This window comes from Aspergillus lentulus (assembly GCF_001445615.1).
Source record: "Aspergillus lentulus DNA, contig: Alt08, strain: IFM 54703, whole genome shotgun sequence".
In the NCBI taxonomy this organism is placed as follows: domain Eukaryota; kingdom Fungi; phylum Ascomycota; class Eurotiomycetes; order Eurotiales; family Aspergillaceae; genus Aspergillus; species Aspergillus lentulus.
This window is the reverse complement of record NW_028322118.1, coordinates 1,082,173-1,109,205: the sequence shown is the minus strand read 5'-3', so window position 1 is coordinate 1,109,205 and position 27,033 is coordinate 1,082,173. Positions and strand designations below refer to the sequence as shown.

The 27,033-nt window shown below is 49.9% G+C and overlaps 5 protein-coding genes across 5 annotated transcripts; 3 read left to right on the top strand and 2 right to left on the bottom strand.

Moving 5' to 3' along the window:
- Positions 1-2,182: 2,182 nt before the first annotated feature.
- On the top strand, positions 2,183-3,547 carry ALT_3625 (uncharacterized protein; the record flags this gene model as incomplete). Its single annotated transcript, XM_033556455.2, has 1 exon — positions 2,183-3,547. One exon carries the CDS (start codon positions 2,183-2,185, stop codon positions 3,545-3,547), a length of 1,365 nt encoding a protein of 454 aa, XP_033412346.2.
- A 372-nt stretch (positions 3,548-3,919) lies between these two features.
- ALT_3624 (uncharacterized protein) lies at positions 3,920-5,193 on the top strand (the record flags this gene model as incomplete). Its single annotated transcript, XM_033556456.2, has 2 exons — positions 3,920-4,530; positions 4,593-5,193. 2 exons carry the CDS (start codon positions 3,920-3,922, stop codon positions 5,191-5,193), a joined length of 1,212 nt encoding a protein of 403 aa, XP_033412347.2.
- Positions 5,194-5,923: 730 nt separating this feature from the next.
- On the bottom strand, positions 5,924-8,800 carry ALT_3623 (putative arsenite resistance protein Ars2; the record flags this gene model as incomplete). Its single annotated transcript, XM_033556457.2, has 3 exons — positions 5,924-6,568; positions 6,627-8,638; positions 8,701-8,800. The coding sequence occupies 3 exons, from the start codon at positions 8,798-8,800 to the stop codon at positions 5,924-5,926; spliced, it is 2,757 nt and encodes a 918-aa protein (XP_033412348.1).
- Positions 8,801-11,121: 2,321 nt separating this feature from the next.
- On the bottom strand, positions 11,122-12,228 carry hapB (CCAAT-binding transcription factor subunit HAPB; the record flags this gene model as incomplete). The annotated part of the gene is made up of 1 exon (XM_033556458.2): positions 11,122-12,228. The coding sequence occupies one exon, from the start codon at positions 12,226-12,228 to the stop codon at positions 11,122-11,124; it is 1,107 nt and encodes a 368-aa protein (XP_033412349.2).
- A 9,440-nt stretch (positions 12,229-21,668) lies between these two features.
- On the top strand, positions 21,669-26,471 carry ALT_3621 (kinesin-3 motor protein uncA; the record flags this gene model as incomplete). The annotated part of the gene is made up of 1 exon (XM_033556459.2): positions 21,669-26,471. The coding sequence occupies one exon, from the start codon at positions 21,669-21,671 to the stop codon at positions 26,469-26,471; it is 4,803 nt and encodes a 1,600-aa protein (XP_033412350.2).
- Between the last annotated feature and the right edge of the window lie 562 nt (positions 26,472-27,033).

The window sequence follows — 27,033 nt, the reverse complement described above, 5'->3', positions numbered from 1 at the left end:
ACTATTTGCCACCCTGCCTTGGAGACCCCGTAAATCTGTCTATCTATATTCTTTACCTAGCATAGACTAGATGCCGGGTAACTCCGTCGAGCTTCAATTCCATGGTCGGCGCGAAGCTCAACAGATCTGGCCGCGGGTCGACGAAAAGTGGAGATCTGGTTGTTCGTTTAGCACCGCGCCACCCGGTTTCTCTCTCTGCTTGGTAATTTCTGCCCCTCAGATACCGATAGAGTAATAATACGGAGGACACTAGTTAACGACTCCCGTCATTACTAATACCTTAGTACCCTTCTCAGTTGTGAGAACTGAGAAGGCTATTCGACAGCGATCATCCCCCAAATCAATAGGTAATCAATAAGAGCAGTGACAAAAGCAAAGATGGACGGTTGGAAACCCTTGCAAAAAGAAATGCATCCACCCGTGCGGAGGAGCAGATGACCCAAGACGTTCGCATCACCTCATGTGCGATCGGCTAGACAGGTACTAACTCTGCAGACAATAGTCATGTTCTTACCTTCCCACTTCAACTCCAATGCCAGTGAAAGTTATTGCCTAAGGTATGGATATGATCGTTCACATTACTGACCAATGATAAGATAGGATCCTTCTGGAGAAGCAATGCTCGTGTCCCTGATTCCTGTTCGCAAGAGCTGCAGTAGGCTGCATTCTGCCCCTGTCAGTGTTCCCTTCAGAGTTCCGACTGGGTAGTGTAACTGTGGACGCAAGACCCATCGGCTTGGATTCGGCCTCATTCTCCAGCATTTCATGTGTAGAAGTTAGATCAGTCATGCTGCGTCACGCACCATGTGTGTCAACAATGGATCTGATTGACGAGATCTATCGATTTTGTTGGCCATTCAGAGCGCTTGATTCTCTCTAGACCAGCATTAGCCTAGATAGATTGAGAGATCTCAGCGCTCGGTCCGTCTGTCGCCACACTAGCCAGGATAAAGTAGGGAATCTCGTAGTCTAATTGTCGTACACTCGTTCGGTCTTGTGTGTTCTCTTTCAAGAGCGTCCAACATCATCCGAACGCCATGTGTTGGGTTCTCTTCTCAGTCTCTGCTTCTGTCCTTTTTTCCCTCCTTTCTGCGTAAGGGGGAGGAATGCAAGCAATCGAGCAGTTCAGCTGTTTGACAGGAACGCAAGTTGGAACGTTGCTCATTACCAAGCTAAGCAATGGTGACATGCAGCGGGGACCTGAAGTGGATGGAAAGGAAACGGCAGAACTGAGTTGTTGCATAGAAGAAACCCATTATTTGCCTGCTTCAGTATTTCGCATCCTTCCCTGCAATTACTCGGAGTCGATACTATGAGCGTTGGAAGCCGACAAAGGTGATGTAACTTAACCGGATTATTAACGTCTTCAATTCCTTTTTCCCCCTCTTTATTTTGTTACCCACCTCTCTCCCTCGTTGGTGCAACCTTGCGTGAGGGTCTCGATTCCTGTCGGGGACCAAGACAATCGCCGGTATCAATAAATTACTCTCTGGAACACCTTTTTCCGGGCATGTGCGAACACGTTCGAAGACCGATCTACAAAAGTAATTGTCAGAAACCCGAATCCAGAAATACGAAATCTGGTTCTTGCTTGTTGGTAGTACGGTACTACTTGGTAGCGCATGACCACCAACAGCATAGCATAGCATAGCATAAGGAAGCTAATGATGAGCAGCTATCATCACCGAGTATGACCATAGCTGTGAAACTTACCTAAACCAGATCGATACTCAAGGTTCCCGGTTGAAACACAGACCTGGATTCCTGGAGCCGAGGAGCGTAATCCTTTAAGTCGAGGCTGGGTGATCGGCGATGCTCAGACCTCCTAGGAAGAGACTATTGACTGTCGATGGTCGATCGCTAGCCTCAGGCCGCCAGGCGCCCATAGAGGAAAATCAATGGGTCAGTCCCAAGTGGGAAACCACGTCCCCTCAGCTGACTGGGATTGGTGCCTTGCAGCCTGAGAAGGCCAAGTCTGGATCTCCAACTTTTTTTGCTTCTTCAACGGCACCAATCGAACACTTCCTTGAGTTGATCATGCCGGATTGACGATGCACTAGTTACGATCTGAGCATCATCTGCCCATCGTTATTCGCATGTTGGATGAAGATCAGCATTTTTCTGCATTCAGGCTGATTAAAGCTGATCACCATGCCCAATCAGAAATCTCGATGTTCTTGCCATGAAGCATTCCGAGATCCTCGTCCACATCTCCGCTCCCAGCGGAGCCCGGGATGATGTCCGATATCGAGCTCAGGTCGAGGCTATTCTTGGATTTCAGAGTCTGTCGCAGCAGCTCATCACCTTGTCGTCCGATGAGCGTCGAGGGAGCCATGATGCACCTGCTACGGGGCAGTCAATGTCTACGGATCAACCCGTTGATGCAGACCCCAGGGGAGGATCGAGTTGCATTCAACCGTTCTTTCCTAACTCACAGAGCACGATTCCCGATGAAGATGTGGAAGTGAAACGCTCCAATGCAGCCAGATCCACCCCAGGGCATGAGGGACTATTCAACGCTACTGCTGGTTCAACAACACTAACGATCAAAGACTCGACGATTCTTTCAGATGCCGAGGGTGATAATGGCCGTCAAATCAGCCCCGTCTCACTACTCCCTCAGCCGCAAAATGAGCGCGCTGTAAAAGATTCGCTCGAGAGTCCGCTCAGTGTCATACCCGACTCGCAGCCAGAAGCGATACGTGGCCAAGCTGAAGGCCTGCTTCGCCCGGTCCCCTATGTAGCCCTTGGCTCTCCTCCCACCAAACGACATTGTTCAGGGTTATCGTCGATGCTACAGGAAGTTGCACCAGTCTCTGACGCTCTCATACTTGCTCCCAAGTTGAACGAAGAGCGCCAAGGAAATTGCGAGCTGGCTGATCCTCATCCTGTTTTGCAGATCACCTCACAACCAGATCCCGAGAGACCACCACAAGTATGCCTTGATGGTCTTCCATTAGCCATCCAGCCCTCGCTTCCTCCGGTGTCCAAGGAGCAATTTGTAACCCACGTCACCCCCACTCTGGCCATGTTGACAAGGCGTTTGAAACCAGCACGAACGTATAAGCCTGTGAAACAAACTAGGGACTTGGAGCGGTTGGAAAGGGGTCATTGGTACCTCCGCATCAATATTCTGCAGCTTGAAAGAGACAGACCCCATGGCACTCCTGGTCTACTGGAAAATGAGGCTCGGAACTGGGATTTAGCCTGTTTTTCCCGCTTCTGGTCTTTCCTGTCGGATTTCATCTCTAAGGACGGTCGGGCTGGTTGGGGTGTCTGGTGCTTATTGGAAGATGCGCCTGAAACTCTCTGCTCAGATTCAACCAACCGCCAGATCATGCCACAGAGAACGACAGCGCCGATCGTATCTGATGGAAAGACTAATCCCCACAGCTTTGTTCGGCCCGTGATACTGAAACTCTACGCGTGGGGGGAGATCGCGCTTCACATGTATCTCCTCCTGTTCTTAGCCAGCGAACGAAGAATTCGCAGAATGGGCGCGCAGTGGCGAGACGGTCGCGATGAAGTAGTCATTGAGATGCCCTAATACCGCAATTTGATATCTAAAAGCCCAAAGATATCCGATGATGTCATTCTTCTGGCTTGGCTTACTGGCGAATCATGAACGGCCTCATCAATAGACGATTATTGCAAGTCTCTTCATATCAGTAGGCGTCGATATGCTAACTTGATCATCCCCTCTACAAGACTACAAAGTCTTCCGCATGTGGATAACTAGATGAGACGAAGGTCATGATCGGATGGATAGGACGGTGGAGCCGATGTGATACGGATGTCTTGGCTTACTCCTGACCGACAAACCATCAACAAACGATGAATATATCAACACTGAGTCCTGAACCCGTCCCGCACATTGCTGTGTCGAACTCATTGCCCTCGGCCGTAGATTATTGTTATCATGCCTCCGAAACGCTCTGCTTCGAACACGTCCTCTAGCGGCTCTAAGAAAGCCAAAGTGGACAGCGACGCAAGATCGGACGGCCCCCGCACAATGAAGAGCACGCGCTGGTCGCGCATCTCCGGATCTGGCAATGCTGACGCTGCATATAAGTCCTCCATCGAGGATCCCGTGAAGGCATATTCCTATGTATGCATCTGTCGGCTGCCGTTCGACGATGGAGACGACCGAAAAGATGAAAGCGATTGGGAAGACGAAGACGACCGCGAAAATGAAGATGACAGGGAAGATGAAACGTCGAAAACCTCCTGCGACGCGGGAAAGACATGCCTGTGCAACAAGCCCGCAGCAGAGCACCCCAATCATCCTCTAATTTTGAGCAACGCGGGCAAGAGCAAGTGGTTCACTCAGCATACTTTTCTGGACCTTCGCTGCCCAGACGCCTTCAACATGTATACCTTCAACGACCATGAGGGCTATGGCGCGCTCGAGGTCGTGCAAAACCTATTCATTGACTATGTCGAGGCCTTCTTTGATTGGGAAGAGCAGTGGGCAATTTGCGAGGCTACAGCAATGCTATACATGAGCGACGCTTTAGCCCCGTTGAACTTGTAAGACCTCTTGGATTACGCTGTATGAAAGTAAATGCTGACCCTCCTTTCTTCGACTACAGCATCGACGACTCCGCCGCCGTCTACGCCACCCTTGTATTGGCTGGCCGCACGTTCCTTGCGATGCTCGCGAAGCTTGAGCACCTTAACCTCCTGAAGCCAGATTCTGAGGTTAAAAATCTCGGATTCATAATGGCTCTCTACATTAAGCTTGCTGCCACTGAGGACATCCTTGACCTCGAGGATGTCACAGACGAGATTAAGAAAAATGATGGAACAGACGAGACCTTCACCTTTATTCGGTCGGATTTCCATTCCCACATCCTCGCCTACGCCAAGAAATACAACATTAAGCTTGTCGGGCCCACAGGCATTGACGAGGTCATCGAGGACCTGGATGACGGAGCTGAACTGCCCGAGCGTGACGAGAAGCCTTTCGGTGACCCCTGGAACTTGAGTGGCGCTACCAAAGAGTACGTCGACCGTCACGGCTGCTACCATGACGGCCGAAAAGGGTTCAAGACTCGGATTGGCGGCGACGCCCTGGACATCACCACCTGGAGTTCAGCAGACCGCAAGAAGGCGAGCTTTGACGGTAAGGACCCCCTCGGTAAGGAAGAACGTGACGCCATTAAGAAGGGGTTGGTCATGTCTCTGGCTTAGCTTATCGTGGGATAAGTCTGCGGCGAGTTTCTCTTTCAGTTGTCACCACGGAAATTTGTTTAGGGGCGTTGGGGCGGGGGGCACGCGGGCGCCTTTCGTGTTTTTATATGTAATCACACACTTATTTCTGTACACAGAGAATCAGTGTCACCGTTTATGGCATACATCTCTCAGTGTTAAGGTTCATCTTGGAAAGGATCACTTTCTGTACCAAGCAGCTTATCTACGATCAACCTAACTCACCAATATCTTGTCAGATGTCTACAACTATCCAGGAACATACTCAACAAAGACAATTCATTAACTCCTAGATCTCAGTCGCAAGTATGGTACACTTAGAGGATGCCGGAGGTCCATGAATGAAATCCCAGAGGACCTTGAAACAGAAGAAAGTAAAAAGGAAAGAGAGTACAAGGGATAGAAAATGAGGTACCAGTCTGATGAAAGGAGAACCACGCCAGTGATAATGTAGACAGGGAAAAGAAAGGAAAGGAAAAGTGTATGGCTGAATTATGCGGAATCACAGCATTTATCAAAGTATGTAAAAAAATTTTTCAGTGGCAGATATTGATCCGGACACAAAGAGAACTAAACCGCCGCAAAGGAACTGGTGCACATCCCTAGAAAGGAAAAGCTTTGTCAAGTTGGCGATCGAAGAAGTGAAGGTGGAAAGAAGGGGATCCAGGCGAAAATCCGGCTAGACCAAGAAACGAGACTCGTAAGCCACAGCTTAGTAATTCAATTCACCACTGCCTGCTCCGCCGACAGCGTCGAGGTCCTCATAGCTCTTAATGCTGCGGCCCTGAGTAGCTTCGCGGGGTCCCATGCCCTGCTGGCCAGGTCCCGATCCCATCGCATCAGGAAATGGACCTGCTCCCATCAACGCAGCGGCGGCAGGGTGGCCAGGAGGAATATACGGCACTGCACCACTCGCTCCCATACGACCTCCGGCACTGTACATACTCGGCATGCCACGGACGGGGCTCAGATGACCTCCACCAGAAGCGCCTTGACGGTTGCCACGCCGGTCATACGGTCCGGACCGGTTGTTGTAACGACCCCCACCACGACGGATGACACCAGGATGATGGAGACTAGCAGCATGCTCGCCGGTTACCAAGCCGTTCGCGTTCCAGGCCTGGTTATTTACGTTCATGAAGCCCGGAATACCAGCAGCGCCGGGGAGACCATGAGTTCCACCAGGGATGTTGACGTTGTTTGCAAGATAAGGCGGCAAATTGGCCAAGCTGAAACCACGAGGGGTGCCGGCCTGGTTTTGACTGGAGCTAAGAGGGAAATGACCATTGCTGTTGGCATCGGAACGCGAGGGGGCAATTCGAGCAGGATCGAGAACGTAAGAATTGACCAGAGAGAGCTATTGTATTTGTTAGCTGTAAGCTCCATCCAGTCTGGGACATGGTTGCGCAACTTACATCACTCTTGATGTTCTCAAACCATTCAGTGTGGCGTTTCTCCACATGCTTGCGCCAGAAGTGCTCGGCCTTGAAAAGCTTTGTGCACTCCGGCACCTTACACCGGAACTTCGCTTCGTCTTCCTGCTTGACAAATTTCGATAATTCCTCCTCAAGGGCCTCCTCCACGGGCTTGCCACCGAGTTTCCTAATATCCACATTATCTGGCTCGAGAATCTGCAAGAGCTTATCTTCAAAAGTCCGGACCCAGTTAAACGCGCGCTGAAGTTGTTGCTCCGCCTTAGACAAACGGTGCGTTCTCTTCTCCTCTACAGGCGGCTGTTCCTCCCCCTCTTCGCTGGGCTCCTTTTTCTTCACAGGGAAAGGCTGTCCAAGGGCACTGGCTCTGGCGACGGCTTTCGACTGGCTGGTGAGGCCGGCTCGCGGCCGACGAAGATGACCTCCAGGACACTTGCGTGCAAGTTCGTGCACCGAGTCGCTCTCGAAAACGCAGAAAAAGCAAAAGTTGTAGACTCTGCGTAGATATTCGACCGCAAGGTCCAACTTTTTCTTCTTGGCCAGAAGTTCTTCATCATCGACTTCGTCATCGTCCCATCCTTCTTGCTCTTCACCTTCTTCCGCCTCACCCTCGTCAATATCAGCGGGATCAAAGTCAGGTTTCCGCTTCTTGACACTGACAGGGCCTGTGACAGGAGGCTGAAGCCAACCCTTTCCGCGCAGCTCCTCAACACGGTCTTCAATTTTGGAATAACCATCGGCGTTTCCACCCATTTCAGCATCAAGCTTACAGACTAAACGTCGGGCCAGTTCAAGATCACGTTCGATACGCTCTGGGGCGGAGAATAGATCCCACAAAGCCTTTTTGCGTGTCTGGGAAGGTGGGACGTGTACACCGACATGGCAGACAAAATCTCCGTGAACGGGATCATGGATTGTCTTGTCGTTGACAGCTTCCAGTGCCTTCTCAGCCGCAGATACAGTTGCGGACCCATTGGCACCCTGATCATGATCCATTTCCTCGCCTTCCTCCTCTCGGCCATCTCCTCTCTCAATCACTGCGCTCTCTGGAGCTGGGTGGAGCATAATCCAACCCATTCGGTGGAACTTCTTCGAAGGATTCGGATCGCTCAGGCTGAGCCACTTGAAGCCGCCGTCCTGCTCCCCCAGATGCTCCTTGCAGAATTCTTCAATCTTCGCACGGCTCACATTGGGTGCCAAAGTCTTAATCAGCAAGGCTGGCTGTGACAAAGCCTCATCGCGCAAGTCGCCACCTCTGACAGGAAGCAAGTCCAAAACACCCAGTGTCTCGCCAACGGCAGTTGTTTCGCCTTCTTCCTTCTCGATAACACCACCTGCGCCATCGCTTTCAGTCTTGTAGATCCCTTCCAAAGTGAAATCATCAAACAGACCGCCTTCAAGATCCCGCTCCCATTGCTGATAAGCACCCACACGGAAATCCATCAGGCGTCGGCGAAGAGGGTCTCTGACTTCAGGAACATAGCGCTCCTTGAACCACTCCTCATTTCGATGATGTTGAACAAACGCCCTTGACATCTTAATTTGGAGGTCCACTTTGTAAGTGTCATAAGCAGCCTGGATCTGCGCTCTTTCTCTTTCCCTGTCCTCGCGAGCCTCGCGTTCCCCCTTGACACGATCGGATGGGCGCCGTCCGCCGTATTTTGCCCGATCTTTCTCCTCTTTGATGGATTGCTCAGCACGCCACCATTCTGCGAACCAATTGAATCCAACTTGAAAGTCAAGGTTTAGCGGGTTCGGAAGAGGGTTCGTCGGAAGTGGTCTTTTGCCAGACTCTTGTCCAGGAACGTAACGGTCGATATTGGCAACGGTTGGCGACGGAGCAGCACGCCGGTCCTCCCGCTCTCGAAAGGGATTCTCGCGAGTCGAGGCATAGTAATCGTCGCGAGAAGGGCGGCGAACTGAGGGTTCGTAACGATCAATCATAACTGGAGAGCGAGAACGGCCCCGTGTACCACGACGCCGGTCTTGGGCTCCTGGGAAGGGCGGATAGTGATTAGTTTCAAAAGATCGTCATTGACTGTTCTTAGGTACTTACCAGGTGACCTGCGCCGGTAAGAATCCGTTTGCGCTCGAGCCGCGTAAGGATCTCCCTCCCGGTTCCTCCCGGGTGATCCAAAACTCTCGTATGAGTCCATTATGGCGCGTGTTCCAGCGCGTAAAACCTCGAAACTGGTATCTGTTGATGTCACAGGGTACGTTGAGTTATGGCGCGAGCGTTGTGTGATAAGAGGAGAGCACGGTGCGAAATGGCAGTGGCTTAAGAAGGCCCGGAGTGGTCGCGTGCGAGAGCGGAAAGCGCAAAAGTAAGCTAAGACCCGATATCGTCAACATTAGAACAAGTTCGTTCACTTAATATGAGTGTCTGGCAGCTTGTACGCTGTAGAGGATGACAGGGACGGGTCGGGGTGAAGAGAAGATGAGGTAGTCGCCCGTAGCATGGCGAAGGAGGGCATGGAAGACATATTGACAGAAGAACGAGAACGACAAGAATAAAGCGAGGAAAAAAGGAGTATAAGTATAGGAGATGAGCGCGCTCCTAAGAGCGAAAGAGAGAGTTGAAGAAAGAAAGAGTAGAGATATGCGACTGAGGTACGGAGAATCTCGAGGGCCGCGGACGGCGCGACGATGATCGACGACACCCAGGTAAGACAGATGGAAAAGACAATAGTTGTCGGAAGGCAATTAATCTAGAGTCAATGACTGGGGAGCTTCGTCCCGAAAGGAATTGAGCTGGGAATAGAAGGAAGGCAAAAGACAAAGGGTGACTTGATAGTGACAGGACACACGATGGAATAAAAGAGAAGATGGGCAAGGCAGGCAACCTACAAGTAGCCTTTGAAAGAAGTATCACACACCAATCACGTCCAATCTGACGAATCCAGACGGAATGAGACTGCTGTTCCCCCGGGGACAGGGTCTGATGGTTGAAATGCAGAAAGAGGAAGTAAAGGAGATAGCTGAGAGAGGGAGGTAAGAGAGAAAGAGAGAAGAACTGCAAGTTGACTGGCGGATGCGAATGGATGACTAACACTGACATTATGGTGAAGAGAGTGAGGCTGGTGGCTGACCGCCTTGTCTAACACTAGTACTGATTGGGAATGGTACTATCAGGGTCCAGGAACGACCTAGAGTGACAGCCTAGCCTGATCAGCTAGCTACCTATGGAGTACTTCATAATGAGTATGACGAAATAGTAAGTATCTTTTAAGGCTGTTATTCACAAACTAAGTAGACAATCAGACCAGCACTCAGCCGGTCACGCCGTGTGTCAAGCCGGATATGCTGGTAAGTATGACTTGATATTTGTACACACAACATTCGGGGAAATTGCCCGTTGGGAATCACAAGAACGACTCGCAAACCACGTTGGACAGGGTCATATAGAAGAAAATGAAATGAGAAACCAGATTTATGAAAAATCATATAAATAAAGAGGCATGGAGGAGGATGAATGCACAGATGAATGTCCACCTCATGCCACTACTCCTTGGCAGGCAATCGTGTTTTCTTTGATCATCAGCGCCAGCTATTCGAGAATTCGCGGATCAGGTGGCACATATTGAATCAGACACCTGAGCGGGCGCTGCCTGACGAAAGATAATATTCATGGACTCCAAGCGAGACCAAGGCCAAGTAAGGTGAAAAGGGGTTAGGAGGTAATCAAAGCACGACAATTGCACATGCAAGTCAAGTAGATGCAGAGACGGGGCCGACTTGGCCCACAATCCTCCAGTAATGGATGCATCTTGGAAATCCCTCTGTCGTATATCCATCAGCGTTTGCGGCTTGCCTCAAACTAGCTGTCACTATATCAGTGGTACCGTGTCACTCCGTCAATCATTCTTTGGTCCTTATTTTACCAGTGATGGATTCCTTCCTTCTAAATCCCAAACATGAGCTCGAGTAACATGAAAAACGAAGGTGCAGAAAAAGACAATAGGCGTGGTCGAGGTTGCAGTGTATATATGACAAGGGGGCACTGTCGGCGACGGGCACAAGTCGTGGAGATGCTGCCATTGAGGAGCGGCTGGAATTGCCAGTACTTAAGTTTGAGTGAGCCATGCGAAAACAAAAAGGACAAAGCCGGCTACATTCAGCGGCGACCCACTCGGCACAGATACCACGCCAGAGGTAGAGGGTAGAAACAAAGAGCAGGAGATCGAAGAAAAAAGGGTCATTTCATACAGGTCAATCCTGGAAACATCACTTAATGAGCCGATCGACAAGGGGGTAATAATCAGAAATTCGTCCCAGCATAACAATATAAACAGACATCAGATCGCGAACTTTGCGAAAGGGGAAATGGTAAGGGTTGTGTTGGAGATGAGTAGTCACACATCGCTTGCTACGAGAAAAAAGTGGCGAAACGATCAAAGAAGTACAGAACAGAAATTCGTCCCGAAATGGCGTCATCGGGGTCATCACTGACGGGGCGTAAGAGTCGTGCTCGTCAGGCTTAACCATCCTCATCGGTTGGTTCTGCAGATTCACGTTCGCTATCCTCAGCTGATCGAGTAGCTCCACCAGTCTTCGATTTTTTGGCTGAATTGGCGTTGTCGTCGTTAACTTCACTAGACTTCCGTTTTTGCGCAGATGAAGGGTTCTCTCCGGCAGGCTTTCCGGAGTCCACGTTTTCTTGACCCGAGCCCGCAGCGGTAGCCGCCTGTTTCTTTTCCATAGCGGCTACTTCGTCGGCAGTCAAGAATCTTCCACCGGGACCGCGCGGCCGTCGCATGGCGTGATTGTGACGCGACTCGTGTAAATAAGGTTTACGGCCCTTTGACGTGAGCCGCAACTGTTCCTCCAACTTCTGTCGGGCAACCCGGCGTTTCAAAATGCGATGGAATTGCTTCGCGTTGACATACAGGGGAGACTCCTCGGCAGCACCGGCGACAAGCTCCGGTGACGGTTGGCTTTGCTGAACAGGCTGAGGAGGCGGCGCCATCGGCGGGGGAACCGAAGAGCGAGCAACATGATTGAGCACAGGTTGAGTAGTCTGGACATGTGGGCTACCGACATGACTCATACGACGCTGTTGCATCTGAGCATTTTGGGACATGGATAGCTGGGTGCCCATTGGGGGCATCTGTCCTGAAATCTGCGGCGGCGATCGCGGATTCCGGTCGCCTTTCACTTGTACTCCGGCCATGCGAGGAGAACCACGGGGACCTTGTGCCATCTGGCCAGCCATCGAGTCTTGGTGAAGTGGGTAGAATTGCCCAGACGCGGCTGCTGTAGCCATTGCAGCCGCTTGCGTAGGAGAGATACCGTACGGCTGAGGCATAGCCGTTGGAACGCCATATGACTGAGGAAAGTTCATCTGCTGATGTACCGAGCCTGGGGCATTCTGAGCCTGCTGGTAATGGGATTGCGATGGGACGATCGAAGAGCCTTGATGGGCAGGGTGAGGCTGCTGCATGTGTCCCTGTGGATTTGTGGGCGACGACATCGACCCAACAGTTGAGCCTGCGTTCTGTGGCGCTGTTTGGTAAGGGCCGGCCATGTGAGAGGGAGCGTGAGGGTGCTGGCCATGAGGCTGTTGATATTGTGGAGGGTATTCCATCGTGCTGGAGACGCGACGGGTAATTCCGTCACCTTGGTACCTTACGCGATGATTGGTTAGACCTTCTTATTAATATGGATTTACTTAACCCAGTAACAGCTCGAGTAAGTAGGTGATTGCTGCGCAGAGGTCAAGTAAGGTAGAAGCAGATGACTGGATGAGAGGTTGTTAGAGGGATGGGTCTTTTGAGGTTATCGCGAAGGGGCGCGAATAAGAAGAATCGAGTCGTAAAAAGCGGCGAGCCCTTGCGACCGATGATTCGGCGAATTAAATGCAGAAATCTGCAGGCTTCTGTTTTCGCGTCAGTATGGAGCGCAGCGCTGAACGGTCACTGGGTCACTAGTGAGGGGCTTATGGGGATAGAAAGGCGCTTGCACGTAGAAGCTTACCTTGACTATTGTTTCGCGAATGGACTGACTTTGGAGCTATCAGCAACACAAAAGATAACAACCGTTTGTTTGCCGAAATGACTCCAAGCAATGTTCTTCAGGATGTTTTGGGTTCTTTGTGGATACTCTCTCTTAATACGTTGACCACAACTGTAACGTGGTTGGGCTCTGATGCAGCGGGACAGGGTGCCCTTGAGTGAGTGCGGTACTCGATGCGTTGTCAGACAGAACGCAATCTGGTTGGTAACAATGCACGATTGCCTATTGCCGGCACGAGGCGAAGCCGCAAGCGGGAAAAGTAAAAAAATCCAGAGTAAGAACGTCACTACGCAGCGAGATTGACCTCGTAAAAGCCAGGCTCCCCTGTTTAACCTGTTTCAGCTTCTAAAGGTGGCAGGTTGCTCGGCCACGTCTCTGCAAGACGAATAAGACGGGCAGGAAGAAACTTGAGGCGGTGCGGGTAGTGTAGCCTGCACTTCTGTCCAACGAATCCGAGTGGGAGAGAATTCGTCCTGCTCACGATCTCGGATGATAATGCCACTTCTGCGCGACTTAGGGGATTCGATATTACAATAGGCCTGAGTGGGCCTTGCACACAGACTTCTCTACTAGAATCATCAGTAATGTACTTTCCCGCTAACCACATGCGAAATATGTGCTGTCAAAAAGTAAAACGGGGTGTGTCAAAAAATGGTGGGGGTTCAGTCGTGGCAATTTAGACAGTTCACGGCTGAAGGATGTATGCGCTGGCAAGCGGGAGTTATGATGCAACCAACGTACCTTATCTAAATGCGACGCATACGAATTCCGGTTAAGTCCCGGTCTTCTGGTCCGCGCGGATGGCAATGAGGACCACAAGAGACTATAATGTGGGCGCGCAAGGAGGTAAACAATGCTGCACGTCTGAACTAGCATGAAGCGTTAGAAAACGGCCATAGAGTCAAAGTCGAGATATGATTGACGCGTGCTGATTGGGGCGCATTGCGGATTGGGGAAAGATGTGGGCAGAACGCGACGTTGACAGGTATAACAGTGCATGAAAAGTCAATATATCGCAGAACGGCATCAAAAGACCGGGAGGTAGAGCATTTCTGCAATGCTTCGAATACTTGCGACAATCAAGTCGTGTACAGAAGTGGGTAACATCAACAAGACGAGGGAATCATCACGCGTGGTCTGCGGCCCGCAAAGCGAAGCAACAACAACACGTTTTGACACACAAAGTTTGATATATCTAATTACCTGGGTTAGGGGTGACGAATGGCTGTTGACAGCAAGCTTCCAATTCGAAGCAATCAAGGGCGCAGAAACAGCGCGATGATTTGATCCCGCTTTTTTGTTGTCACGGGAGAGGGCCTGGGATGATCTGGGATGATTCGCGGGGATGAGAGGAAGGGGAACGCGAGCTCTGCCAACGAGAAGACGAACAGCACAAAGGCGGTCCCAGCACTACTTCGAGGCTACCGCTGATGTCAGTCCGGCCCGGGTTGATCCGTAAACGAGGACAAGCCACAGCGGGTGGGTTTTGTCGCTGCGCGCCGTAATATTGACCCGAATGGCAGACAACAAGAGAAGAATAATAGTAGGAGTACAGGTTGGCAAGCCAGTATAATTCGCTGGAAACTAAAATGCGACGCAATAGTGCTGGTTGATATGGATAACCAAGAGATTGGTTTGGAGCGAGTGGGAAAAAAGAAAAAATAAGAAAAAGAAAAGACAAGTACAAGGGCAAAAGTGATTTGTCAGTTTGGAATTGAAAGGGGATCAGTGTAACGCGATTGGATATGAGCAAGAATAAAGTGTTCAATTATGAAATGAAACCGACGGAAATGGTTGTGCAAGGGGGAGGCCTATCATTCATACATACCTAGGACAATAATGATTCGATGACCGGGTACCGTGGAAGAAGAAGGTGTTGAGGTAGACCAATCCAAGCGTAGAGTATGTGTCCTTACCAGAGAGCTTATCAAGGTCCGTAGAATGGTGATGATATGATAACAATCAAGCACGAGGTGAACGGAGATAATAATGATGATGGGGGTGGTCCCAAGAGAGTATCAATCAATGATGATTGGGTTGGCTGAAATACAAGATCGGTGATCTGAAGCCAGCGATTAGCATTGAACGAGTCGCAGGCCAAGCAGGAGAGCAACGAGCAGTCCGTGAGCCTTGACTGGAGGGCAAGCAAGGGACTGGAGAGGCCGGATGACCAACGAGAGGAAGCAGAGAGAGAAAGCCGCAGTGACGAGAAGGGGCGGGCGATGGGGCATTTGTACCGGACGCGTCCAGAGGGGAGCTGACTGGCTCGGCGGCTCGTTTAGCGGTCGAGGCGGCGAGGATTCGGACCAGCGAGTGGTCAGAACACTTACGGTCTTGTACTGTCAGGGCTTGCCCCACTTTTCTCGCTTGGTCTGTGTAAGGTCACGCTGATACACTTGTAATTTTAATGAATACGTCAGGTGAAACGGTAAGGCATATGTCTAGAAGAATGCCCAACGAGCCAGGCTTAATCCTTACGTTATTTGCATTAACTTAATACTTGGTCTGAGTCACTGACACAATTGCCGGGTAATCTGATGAGCATTAGCAGGTAACTCCCTAGACGGCTTAGGAACTTGTTGAAGTATCACAATGCGATTATACAGACAGCTCCGGCCACCCCGAAGACATGATCCATGCCACCACCTGAACGTCACGTGTGAGGCACCGGCATTATCATTACCTTACCCGTGGGAACTGGGAGTTTCCGAACTGTGGTCTAACCTGAAAGTTACCAAAACCCAGAAGCCGAAGCGATGGACTTGACCCAGCCACCTTCCAAATTAATGATTGGATTCCTGTTTAGCAATTGCTGCCCGTGCGACTTTTTTGACTGCCATTGATGGTTCAACATTGTTCTCTTTTCAAAACAGACATAGAAGCATAGCAGAAAAAACACGTTAAAAGTCAACAACTACTCCATATGATTGCAAATGCTTAAGAGAGAATTGTATACTCTATAGCACAGACTCAGCACTCATATTGCTTGTTAATTGCGTCTCATTTAAATTTTCCTCATTCAGTGAATGCTCAGCGTAGATACTTGTGAAGGCCTAACCCAGCCTCGGCTATATGCCTTGATTAGGAAACTGTCTTCCAAGTTCAATTCCGTGTCCAAGCTGGCCTTCCACTTCATAACAATAACAAGGGTGTCTCGCTAGGTCTCTAACCTCTCGATGACACCTTAGCAATCGTGGCGTCATTATACCAGTATCTGAGCGAAGGGTTGCCTGTTCGTTCCGCTGTTGAGAAAGCGACATGGTAATACACTCTCCAAAAGCTCGACGTCTCAGGCAGCGGCAACCCATCGCAGATCTATGCAGAACAAGCAGAGTTCGCAAAGAGAATGACGAGTAAAACAGTACTGGTACTATCTCTATCTACGGCGCCTTCATATTCATTAACCTCATTTATGATTATCATCCAAGCCATAAAACCGATAAGACTCGAGTCGAGCCAATCTGTACCACAAACCTTAGTCTGAGCAGCTGTCCAGTCCTCAGCTTACTCAACACACTGACACAATTGCGCCGATCCGTCCCACACCACGTGTGGAAGCTTGACCCTTCAATTACGAATAGTGGTACTCTCTTTGAGCTTTGGGATACAGGCCTCTTCGCTCTTGTAAACAGTTCATTATTCAGAGAGCATTTGCCAGAGACTTAGTGCTATGACACTTCGGTATTTGACGGGAAGGACTCCGATGTACTCGAACAAAATCATACAGTAAATGACACATCGGTTTTTTTCATGATATTTTCCTGTGTCCATTTGTTGTACAAGTTTAATATTACGTGGAAGCAAAGCAAACAGCCTGAGAGTTTAGGTAGGACTAAAAGCTCAGGCCACCCTGACGTCAGGCGGGCGCGAGTTCAAACAGCATCCTACACCGCCTCTCCAGCCTCTCCAGCCGCTCCTCGCCAGTATCAACATGGGAAATGACCGTCGGGATTGAGCTCTAGTATAAGACTGGATAGAAAACTCGAGGTGAACTTGCTCATAGATCCAGAGGGCTCTTCGGTGATGCATGAGGATAGTCAATCTAAGATGCTACGCGGGTACATGTTCTTCCTCAGTCTGTAAGGTCCAAAGTGCAAAACATATATATCGCATCCACAGGCTTATAGTTCACAGCTACCTTCCCAGCGTCAATATTCTTTTTCTGGCTTTGCAGGCGAGGTGCGTATTTGCTGCAGGATCCATACAACGTTTCTGCATTTCTGGAGGAGCAATTGTGCTTAATGCAAGGCATAAGGCATCTGGCACCCAACGCATTGACAAGCCAATAAGTCACAGGACACATGACACTTTCATGTTTCAAAGACATCTTGACCCTAAGTACTATTGGGAGAAACGCGTATAGTGGACTCAACTTCTGTGTCACCGAGATCCATACATTCCGTCAATGTCGAGGCTTCTCTTTCGAGGGTGTGAAGGAGATGATCACACCAGACACTCACCTGTCAGAAGCCTGAAATATCCTAGCTAGCCGAAGCATGTGCACTAAAAAGAATTGGACTCATTCTGGTTCACAAAGCAGTGTTACATGAACCATCACTGTTTTGTTCGATGCGCCGTTCTAGAAGTGTAAGGGCGAAACTGGACAATGGCTACCTTGTCATATCATCGTGGCTTGCACTTTTTACCGCAGGTCAAGATGCACTTTTCACCAGAGAATCCTTCGGTATGATTTTCATACAAGGTATAAGTGCCAAACCAAAAGGCACTCCAGTCACGACTCAAACCAACTGACAAGAATATAAGCTACCGGCGCTGTCTAGCGTGCTCAATGAAGCCCAGGACAAGCCAGTCGCAAAGCGCGGACATTAGGCGACCAATGGCCATGTCAAGGTCCGCATCTGACGCCGAATTTGCCTTGCATGACGGGAATACGACTAGCAAGGCGCAGTTGATATCATGATACGCCGATATGTCTTTGCTCGTATGAATTTTATCCAGGGACTCGACAGAGTTAGCTGGTGGGCGTTGTGCATGCACGAAACGGGGGGTGTCCAATCTCGCCCCATCCAAACACGCCCAATCAGACACTCAAGATGAGTGCTTACGTCCTGATACGCCAGCTCACACAGTGAGGCATCACAGAAGTGCAGTGTATCATTGGCCATACAGCTGTGACGGGGCATCCTGGCTCTTCTGGAAGCGCTCATAACCCCATACTGGAGCTGACGTCTGTTGTTATCATGTTCTAGGCCAACTCTACTGGTTCCTGCCTTGTCATCGTAGCTGTTTCATGACTAGCTATCCTGCTCCTATCTCTCGTCTATGACTGGAAGTCTTGATCTCCGAGCTTCGCGTGAGTTCTGCTGCCTGGTTCAAGGGAGGCAAATTTGACCTCGACACCCCTTGATGGCTGACCCCTAAAAAACCTTTATCCATTGACAAATGTAGAAGAAGTAGCAATAACCGACTGCAATGACGTTGTCGTTTACCAATAGAACTTGTTGACATCGTCTTTGGGGATGCAGATAAATGGGGCCTGTACCATTCTACCGTCCCATCCAGATTCTGCTTTTCATCCGGCATTCCTCCGCACGATGTTCATACTTTCAGATAGGTCAATGGACGCAGCAGCAGTTTCCCACCTCCTAGAGCATCTTTGCACTACTGAGGGAAGCAAGAGATCTTTGTCCGTAGGAAAACACAGAGCAAGTAGACCATATAGCCAGCCGAAAGAAGGCAAGTCATGAATACTACGTTTGAGATGACCATACGCAATGTCTTCCACAGAGATGGGAACACTGTCATATATGACAGGTTGAGACTACTAGGTTGGGCACTAAGTAGAACTACCACGTCAACGGGCATACATACATGCCCCGCTAGATATCTTTGCTGTAGAAAATGGATTGTTAATCCATTGGAATCGGAATATATGCAAATATGCTTCCTCTTCTACGTCATATATCCAGAAGATTCTCATTAGAGGCAGTAACAGAATTAAATGATCACTTATCTTTTTGATTGATCATCTGGCCTTGTGGGAGCTATTGGTTGGGTTGCCCTGACTTGTTATGTTATATCTGCGGTCACTAACAGGAAAATTTATCCTGGTTCTTGGTGCAGATACCCACTGAATCCATTCTGTAAGTTCAAAGTGAAGATACATCCTGCATAATGTGGCTATATGGCATAACGTTTAAAACCTTAATACTTGAAGACACTAACTCCAAAAGCAGAGTATACAGCCAGTCTCTACTACCACGAGATCTGAAGCAGATGTCGTCACTTCATGACTCCTCTCTCAATACAGCCCGAAGAGTCTCGACAACAACCTTACTCACACCAATAACATCCATCACAACATCTCCATCTCGCCATACTTCACCTTGACAGCCTCCAGGAACGCCACCATGTACGAAGCCTCAGTGTCAGCAAACTCCTTGGATCCCGCGTCTCCCATAGCGCACCCAGTCCTGCCTTTTGGAACGAGAGCAGAATATACTCTTTCCCTGTCTCAATGCCGACCCACGTCAGGGCGTAGTCCCATTCAATAAGTTCGTCCGGAACGTCTTCTAGAGTTAGCAGCAGTGCTGAACCGACACTGGTACAATCTCTCCCCGCTAATTTTGCGCAAGTGCTAACCGGTTCGTCTTGCTTTACAGTAAATTGCTAGGACATAGTGACCAGGTTCAACATACAATGACAATGAAAGAGCATAGCTCTCTTCTACTCCTACGGATCCAGCCTTCAATTCGTCTCGGACTTAGGCTTCGCCGACCCCTTAAGCTTGGTACATGGAATACATATCCCTATATACAAATTTGGGATTTCCCAACTTCTGTGAGACTGATGAGGAGTCCAGAGCGGTAGAAGAGGCCTGGATGGAACACATGAGGGCCGATATGACCTGAATCAGGACGTTGAACATGCCTTCAACAATCCGGAAGGGGCCTTGTTGAACATGCGAGTGAGGGCCTCCGATGGAATAAGCTCGTCGATCCCAATATCTATAAAATTTGCCAGTTTGAGACTAAAAGCGACGGGACTCGCAGTGATGGGACCCATGCCTCAATGTTATATATGCTAGGCTGCTGTTAGGTATGCTGCACGTCTAACTTATATGTCGAAGTCACAGCGCATATGTCTCACTGCACACTGAACTGGAACCTTTATAAGAGCCATGGTCGATTTGTCATGACTTTTTGAATGCCAACTTCGACCAACATCCCAACGTGGCATGTGCTAGCCAAGGTACGGTCTCCTATACGTCAGGACTATAAGATCAGATGACTTAAGTTGTGAGGCCACTATTTATGGTGCTATCGGGAATCGAGACGCTCATCTTTGCTGCTGGAACCTCAGCCGGATGACTCTTGCATCGCCCCGGTGCAGCAAGTCGACGCAGCTGTACTTGAGTGACGACAAAGCCGCCATCTACATGCGAAAATCCTATCATTCTCTCACTGAACAATTGAACACCTTCCGCGGATAGGCCTCGGAAGTCGAGAAGACACGCCCTTCAGCGAATTCCTCCTCGCCACATTCTCGCTGCCATGCAAAACCAATACTAGAATCAGAGAGACGCCGGAAGAACTTCCGACTCTTGAAACCAAGTCAGAAGAGCCATGTCTCTTCATCCGCTTGGAGTGCCAAGGCCTATCTCTTGAATAGAGCTTCGCTATAGAAGTCGTTACCCGGTTTGCGCAAGACGCAATCATTTGGTGAGAAATGTGATGGGCTGCTGGCCATCAATGAAATCTAAAATGTAATACCCCTTGCATAGATCTACACTAATTAATCCACTGAGGAGACAAAGAAGCCATGGATGGCGGCGACATAGGTAGTTAGCCTTTCATCAGAAGATAGAATGCTGTGCTTTCGAAGACCAGAGTTATCGAAGATACCAAACTCGGCGTTACTCCTGCATTATAGCTGCGGCGATTAGACCACTCGCGCCTTCAGCTCGCAACACTTCGCGTATACTACCGCGTATGATACGCTACGCTCAGAAACCTTGTTCAAGGACATGAACGGAGTAAACCGATTGGGGCCATTAATGATCGCTGATCTCAATTAATATGAACAGTCGTCGCTGTCCCATTTGATTCGGTTGCTCCGTTCAAGCCATGTGGTGATTCTTGGTAACTATTAGCAATCCGGGTAACATACAAATGGGCCAGAATATCCTAGATCTTGATTAGATTAATCTTAAGCATGTCTCAGTTCAGAGAGGAGAGCCAAGCAAGGTACGTACCATAGTAGATACTCCGTACCTTGCGTTTGTTCTGCGAGTCCATGGGAGGGCAGAAGGGGATGGAGGGGGATGTGCAATTTGATTGGCTGCTTACCTAATGCACCCCTCGATCCCGCCTTTTCGGTCGGAGTCTCATGTGGCTGTTCCCCGTGCCGCTGGGAAATAATAATACAACCTCCCAGTGTAGAGCACGGAGCCTCCCAGGCAATCTCAGCTCGATTGTCCTAGCGCGCTTCTCTGCTGCCTTCGCGTCAATCACGTTTCTAGACAGTTCGCACCGAAGGGTTGCGCGCACATGGCAGACTGACGACCTACGGACTCGATTAACCATTGACTAGATTCCCCTGGAAACAGCATATGACGGCCCGAAAACAAACTACATGACGTCTTTTGTTGATGTTGAATTGGGATCTCGAAACCACCGGAACAACACCAACAAAAAACTACAAACAGCTTCATTACAGTCCCAGGAGGCCCTGAGAAACACCTATTGCGATTTCTCCAGAACACAGCGCACTTTGCGGCGGTCGCGACATCGGTGTTACCCAACCCCTGGCGCTTGCGCCCGTCCCCTGGGACTCGACTCTTTGGCAACTGGAGGTGCATAGCGGTCCCCGAGTGTATGGGGCGTAAGTCAAAATGGCTCCAGGAGGCGGCGGAAACATTAAGGTGGTGGTGAGAGTGCGACCGTTCAATAGCAGAGGTGAGAACTCGCGGTCCTCCGATGATTGAATGTCCGCTGACCGATTGGGTACTGGCCGGCAGAAATCGATAGAGGGGCAAAATGTATCGTGCAGATGAAAGGAAACCAGACCATCCTCATACCACCGCCCGGCGCTGACGAGAAATCGCGAAAAGCTGGCGGAAAAGGTGCGGTGGAGGGGCCGAAGACTTTCGCCTTTGACAGGTCGTATTGGTCTTTCGACAAGAATGCTCCCAATTATGCGGGCCAAGATAATCTGTTTGCGGATTTGGGTGTTCCTTTGCTGGATAATGCGTTTCAAGGCTACAACAACTGTATCTTCGCATACGGCCAGACGGGTTCCGGAAAGTCGTATTCGATGATGGGTTATGGCAAGGAATACGGTGTGATCCCGAGAATCTGCCAGGAGATGTTCCAACGCATAGCCAAGATGCAAGAAGACAAGAACCTCAACTGTACAGTCGAAGTGTCCTACCTCGAAATCTACAATGAAAGAGTTCGCGATCTGCTCAACCCTTCAAACAAGGGTAACCTCAAAGTCCGTGAGCATCCGTCAACCGGTCCATATGTCGAAGACCTTGCGAAACTCGCCGTGCGCTCTTTCGAGGAGATTGACCACCTGATGGACGAGGGTAACAAAGCCAGAACAGTGGCCGCCACGAACATGAACGAGACCTCCAGTCGATCGCATGCCGTTTTCACCCTGACCTTGACGCAGAAACGCCACGATGCCGAGACCTCGATGGATACAGAGAAGGTGTCAAGAATCAGTCTGGTTGATCTTGCCGGTTCAGAGAGAGCAAATTCTACAGGGGCCACTGGCGCCCGCTTGAAAGAAGGAGCGGAAATCAACCGTTCGTTATCAACTCTCGGTCGTGTCATTGCAGCTCTCGCAGACGTTACCTCTGGCAAAAAGAAGAATGCTTCAATGGTCCCATACCGAGATTCCATCTTGACGTGGTTGTTGAAGGATTCTCTGGGAGGTAATTCGATGACAGCGATGATTGCGGCTATATCGCCTGCCGATATCAACTTCGACGAGACTCTGAGTACTCTGCGCTACGCCGATTCCGCAAAACGGATCAAGAACCATGCCGTGGTCAATGAAGATCCGAATGCCAGAATGATCAGAGAACTAAAGGAGGAGTTAGCACAGCTCAGAGCTAAGCTTGGAGGCGGCGCGACGGCTGGAGCAGCTGGAGGTATGCCTGCGGAGGAATACTATCCACCTGACACACCTCTGGAGAAGCAGATGGTTTCGATCCAGAAGGCAGACGGTACTATCACCAAGGTCAGCAAGGCAGAGATCGTGGAACAGCTGAATCAAAGCGAAAAGCTCTACAAGGACTTGAACCAGACCTGGGAGGAAAAATTAGAGAAAACGGAGCAAATCCATCGAGAACGTGAGGCCGCGCTTGAAGAGCTCGGTATCAGTATTGAGAAGGGTTTCATTGGCTTGAGCACTCCGAAGAAAATGCCCCATTTGGTCAACCTGAGCGACGACCCGCTACTTGCTGAATGTCTTGTCTACAATATAAAGCCTGGAACTACAACCGTTGGAAACATGGAACAAGGGAGTCATGTTGAGATCAGACTGAATGGCTCCAAGATCCTTCCCAACCATTGCACGTTTGAAAATGTCGATAATGTCGTTACTATTGTACCCAGTGAGGGTGCGGCAGTCATGGTTAACGGTTTGCGAATCGACAAACCCAAGCGTCTCAAAAGCGGTTTTCGGATAATCCTCGGCGATTTCCACATCTTTCGTTTCAACCATCCGCAAGAGGCTCGCGCTGAAAGGGTTGAGCAAAGTTTGCTGCGCCATTCTGTCACCACCAGTCAACTTGGGTCTCCGGCGCCGGCCAAAACACACGATCGAACTATGAGCAAGACAGGCTCAGAGCTGGATGGAGACTCAAGTAGGGCCGACTCGCCAATGCAAGCGCAACGAGGTGGCGAATCAGATTGGTTTTACGCTCGTCGTGAAGCTGTCAGTGCGGTCCTGGGTCCTGATCACATCTCGCATATGCCGGACGACGAACTGGATGCCCTGTTCGAGGACGTGCAGAAAGTGCGAGCAACACGTCGAGGACTTGTAGACAATGAGGACGATTCAGATTCGCTGAGCTCATTCCCAGTTCGCGACAAGTATATGTCCAATGGTACCATTGACAATTTTTCGCTTGACACCGCCATCACCATGCCCGGGACCCCTGGCCAGCAGTACGATGGCGAAGGACAAAATGGAAGCGACTTCACATTGCAGGCTGCCCGACAGGACATGCAGCGGCAATTGGACAAGCAGAAGGAGGAATTCAAAGACAAACTTAGAATTGCTGAGGCCTCCGATCAAGACGCCGATGACTTACGTTTAGAGAAAGAAAGGATGGAAGAAACCCTCAGGGCGACAAAAGAGGAGTACGAAGAGCAACTAAGGAAACAGAAAGAGGCGTTTGAGAACCATATGAAAGAAATGGGCCAGCCAGTGCCGAGAATATACGAAAATGGCTTTGCAAAATTGGATGAACGAGAAATCGGGATTGCAACGTCAGTTTTTCGGCACTGGTCCCAGCAAAACTACATCCGCATGGCTGAGAAGATACTTCAGCATGCATCGCTCTTGAAAGAAGCCCAGGTAATGAGCCAGATCATGGACAAGAATGTCAGTTTTCAATTCGCAATCATTGACCATGGACACAATATGGCATCGTCTTATGACCTCGTGCTCAACGGCATCTCGGGGGATGAGGATATCGTTCTAGAGGAGGCCAAGAAGCCTTGCATTGCAGTTCGGGTGATCGACTCCAAACAGCGCGTCATCCATCTTTGGTCGATCGAGAAGCTTCAACGCCGCCTCCAGGCCATGCGCCAATTGCACCAGTACATAGATCGTCCAGACTACATCCAGCACTTCAGGCTTGAGAACCCTTTTTCCGAGCCATGCTCACCGCAGTACTCTCTTGTGGGTGATGCCGACATCCCCCTCACAGCTGTCTTTGAGACGCGAGTTCAGGACTTTTCTGTCGAGGTCATTTCGCCGTACACACAAAACGTTGTGGGTATAGTCAGATTGTCACTGGAGCCCTCATCGGCACAGGCGCCGTCATCTACGCTCAAATTCAATGTGGTCATGCGTGATATGGTTGGCTTTGCTGAATGGGAGGGGACAGATGTGCATGCCCAACTCTTTGTTCCGGGTATCTCCGAAGAAGGAGGAGCTACTACCACGCAGATGATCAGCGGCTTTGATGAGAGTCCTATCCGCTTTGAAAGTGTGCATAGCATGAGCTTGCCTCTTTCAAGTCCCAGAACGTCAGCTCTTAAGATCTGCATCTATGCACGTGTGACGCAGATGCATCTGGATAAGCTCATCAGTTGGGACGAGATGCGCGATTCCGCGGAGTTGTCTCCCCAGAAACGCAAGGCCCCGCGCATAGCTGAATCAGAGTTCTTTTCTGAAGAGAGACATGATGTATTTGCTAGGGTGCAAGTCCTGGAATTGGCAGAGTCTGGCGAGTACCTTCCTGTCGAGGTGGTACAAAGCAACAGTCTCGATGCGGGCACGTATCAACTACACCAAGGTCTGCAACGTCGTATTCTGGTCAGTCTAACCTATAACTCCACCGAGAGTCTTCCCTGGGACGACCTGACCAATATCCGCGTTGGTTCTGTGAGACTGCTGGATCCATGGGGCAAGATTCCCGACCAAGACCTTCAGACCCCGGATGTGCCATTGAAGTTTGTGCAGGAGCCTCTCGTGAAAGATAATGCTGATGGGACATCTAACGTCACGTTGGTCGCTCAATGGGACTCGAGCTTACATGGTTCTCTGCTGCTTGATCGTGTTACTGCGGACAAGTATCGCGTGCAGGTTACGGTTCGCTGGGATCTTACATCCTCCCGTTTACAAGATCCTGTCCCATTCGAGGTAGATCTCACACTTCAGATTCAAGGGCGAACCTATGTGCGGCCACAGTCCATGTTCAAACAGCTTTTCAATTCGACTCGGATTGTCCACTCAACAGTTCGCATGTTCTCTCTAGCCATCCGTCCAGTTTCTGCCAAGCGTGCCGCTGATCTCTGGCGCATGAACACACAGAACGATTATGTGAAAGGTGAGGAACTTCTGGCAAGGTGGTCACCTCGAAAGGTTTCACTGGTGCGGGATTACATTGCAGCTCGCAAACGACGCCGGCGTCTTGCTGAGCTGAATGCAGCCAAAGGGGCTCTCAGTGCCAATAGCCTTGCTCCTTCGCCAGTCAGAAGCGGACGATCAACACCTCTACGGAGCCAAGAATTGAATGAGCGAAAAACGAGACTGCTTCGGAAATATCTCGATCTTTGGGCTACAAAGACCGACCCCATTGAAGCAATCCTTGTTCGAAGCAACACAGAGCCTCCCTCAGACGGAGCAGCTTCCCTGACGCGCGCGAAGCAGACTTCACTAGCATCTGATGATGGCAGTTCTGTATCAGACCAGGAACTATTAAAGCCACGGTTCATCGCAACGATACAGACACTCCCGAAGAACACATCTTCCTTGAAATCCGGCTACCTACTGACCCCGGATGACACAAACAGTCATTGGGTGCGACGTTTTGTTGAACTCCGCCGACCGTATCTCCACATATACTCTGTTCCGGACGGCGATGAGATCAACGCTATCAACTTGCGCAACTCCCGTGTTGACCACGATCCGGACTTTGCACGACTGCTTTCCGGGTCCGACAGCGGAGTGTCTGCAAAAGGCCGTCCCAACGTGTTTGCAATCTATGGAACACAAAACACATACCTCTTTGCAGCACGGACGGAGGCGCAAAAGGTCGAATGGATTTTGAAGATTGACGAGAGCTACTTTAGCAACGGCGCTTCTCGTGCTTCACCCAACGGAAATTAATGTGAAGCCGATTGCATGGCTTCCCAAACGCGGAGCTATTGATCCATGCTGTCACTTGTACATTCTACGGTTCTGTTGACTGGCTAACCTTCCAATCCGCAACAATTTGTTTATTCCTTCCCACGTTTCTGTTCGCTGGTTGAGCTGAGAATCGGGCGTCGATACGTCATCCGTTGACTGTACCCTCTGTTTCATTCTTTTCTGGTTCCTTTTGAGATACCCCTGAATACATACATCTGCTACTTGTGGCACTCGGATCCCCTTGTACATACTTGAGATATATTGTTCTGATACATAGATTTGACCCGTCGATATAACACGAAAGCCCGGGCCTCTATGGCCCATAGTGCCGTGGTCTATATTATTTCCCTTAATTCCCGAAGATAAATGCATCAGATAGACTAGAATGGCTTGGATGAGCCTGTACTCTGATGTCATACCAGGGTTTGGCTGTTGCCATGGTAACATAACCACTTGTTTATCAGACTGAGAGCGATAGAGCTTCGATAAGCGAGGACCGCCAATTGTCCCAGTGCTTCTCAAGTACTCAATTTTACTGTCC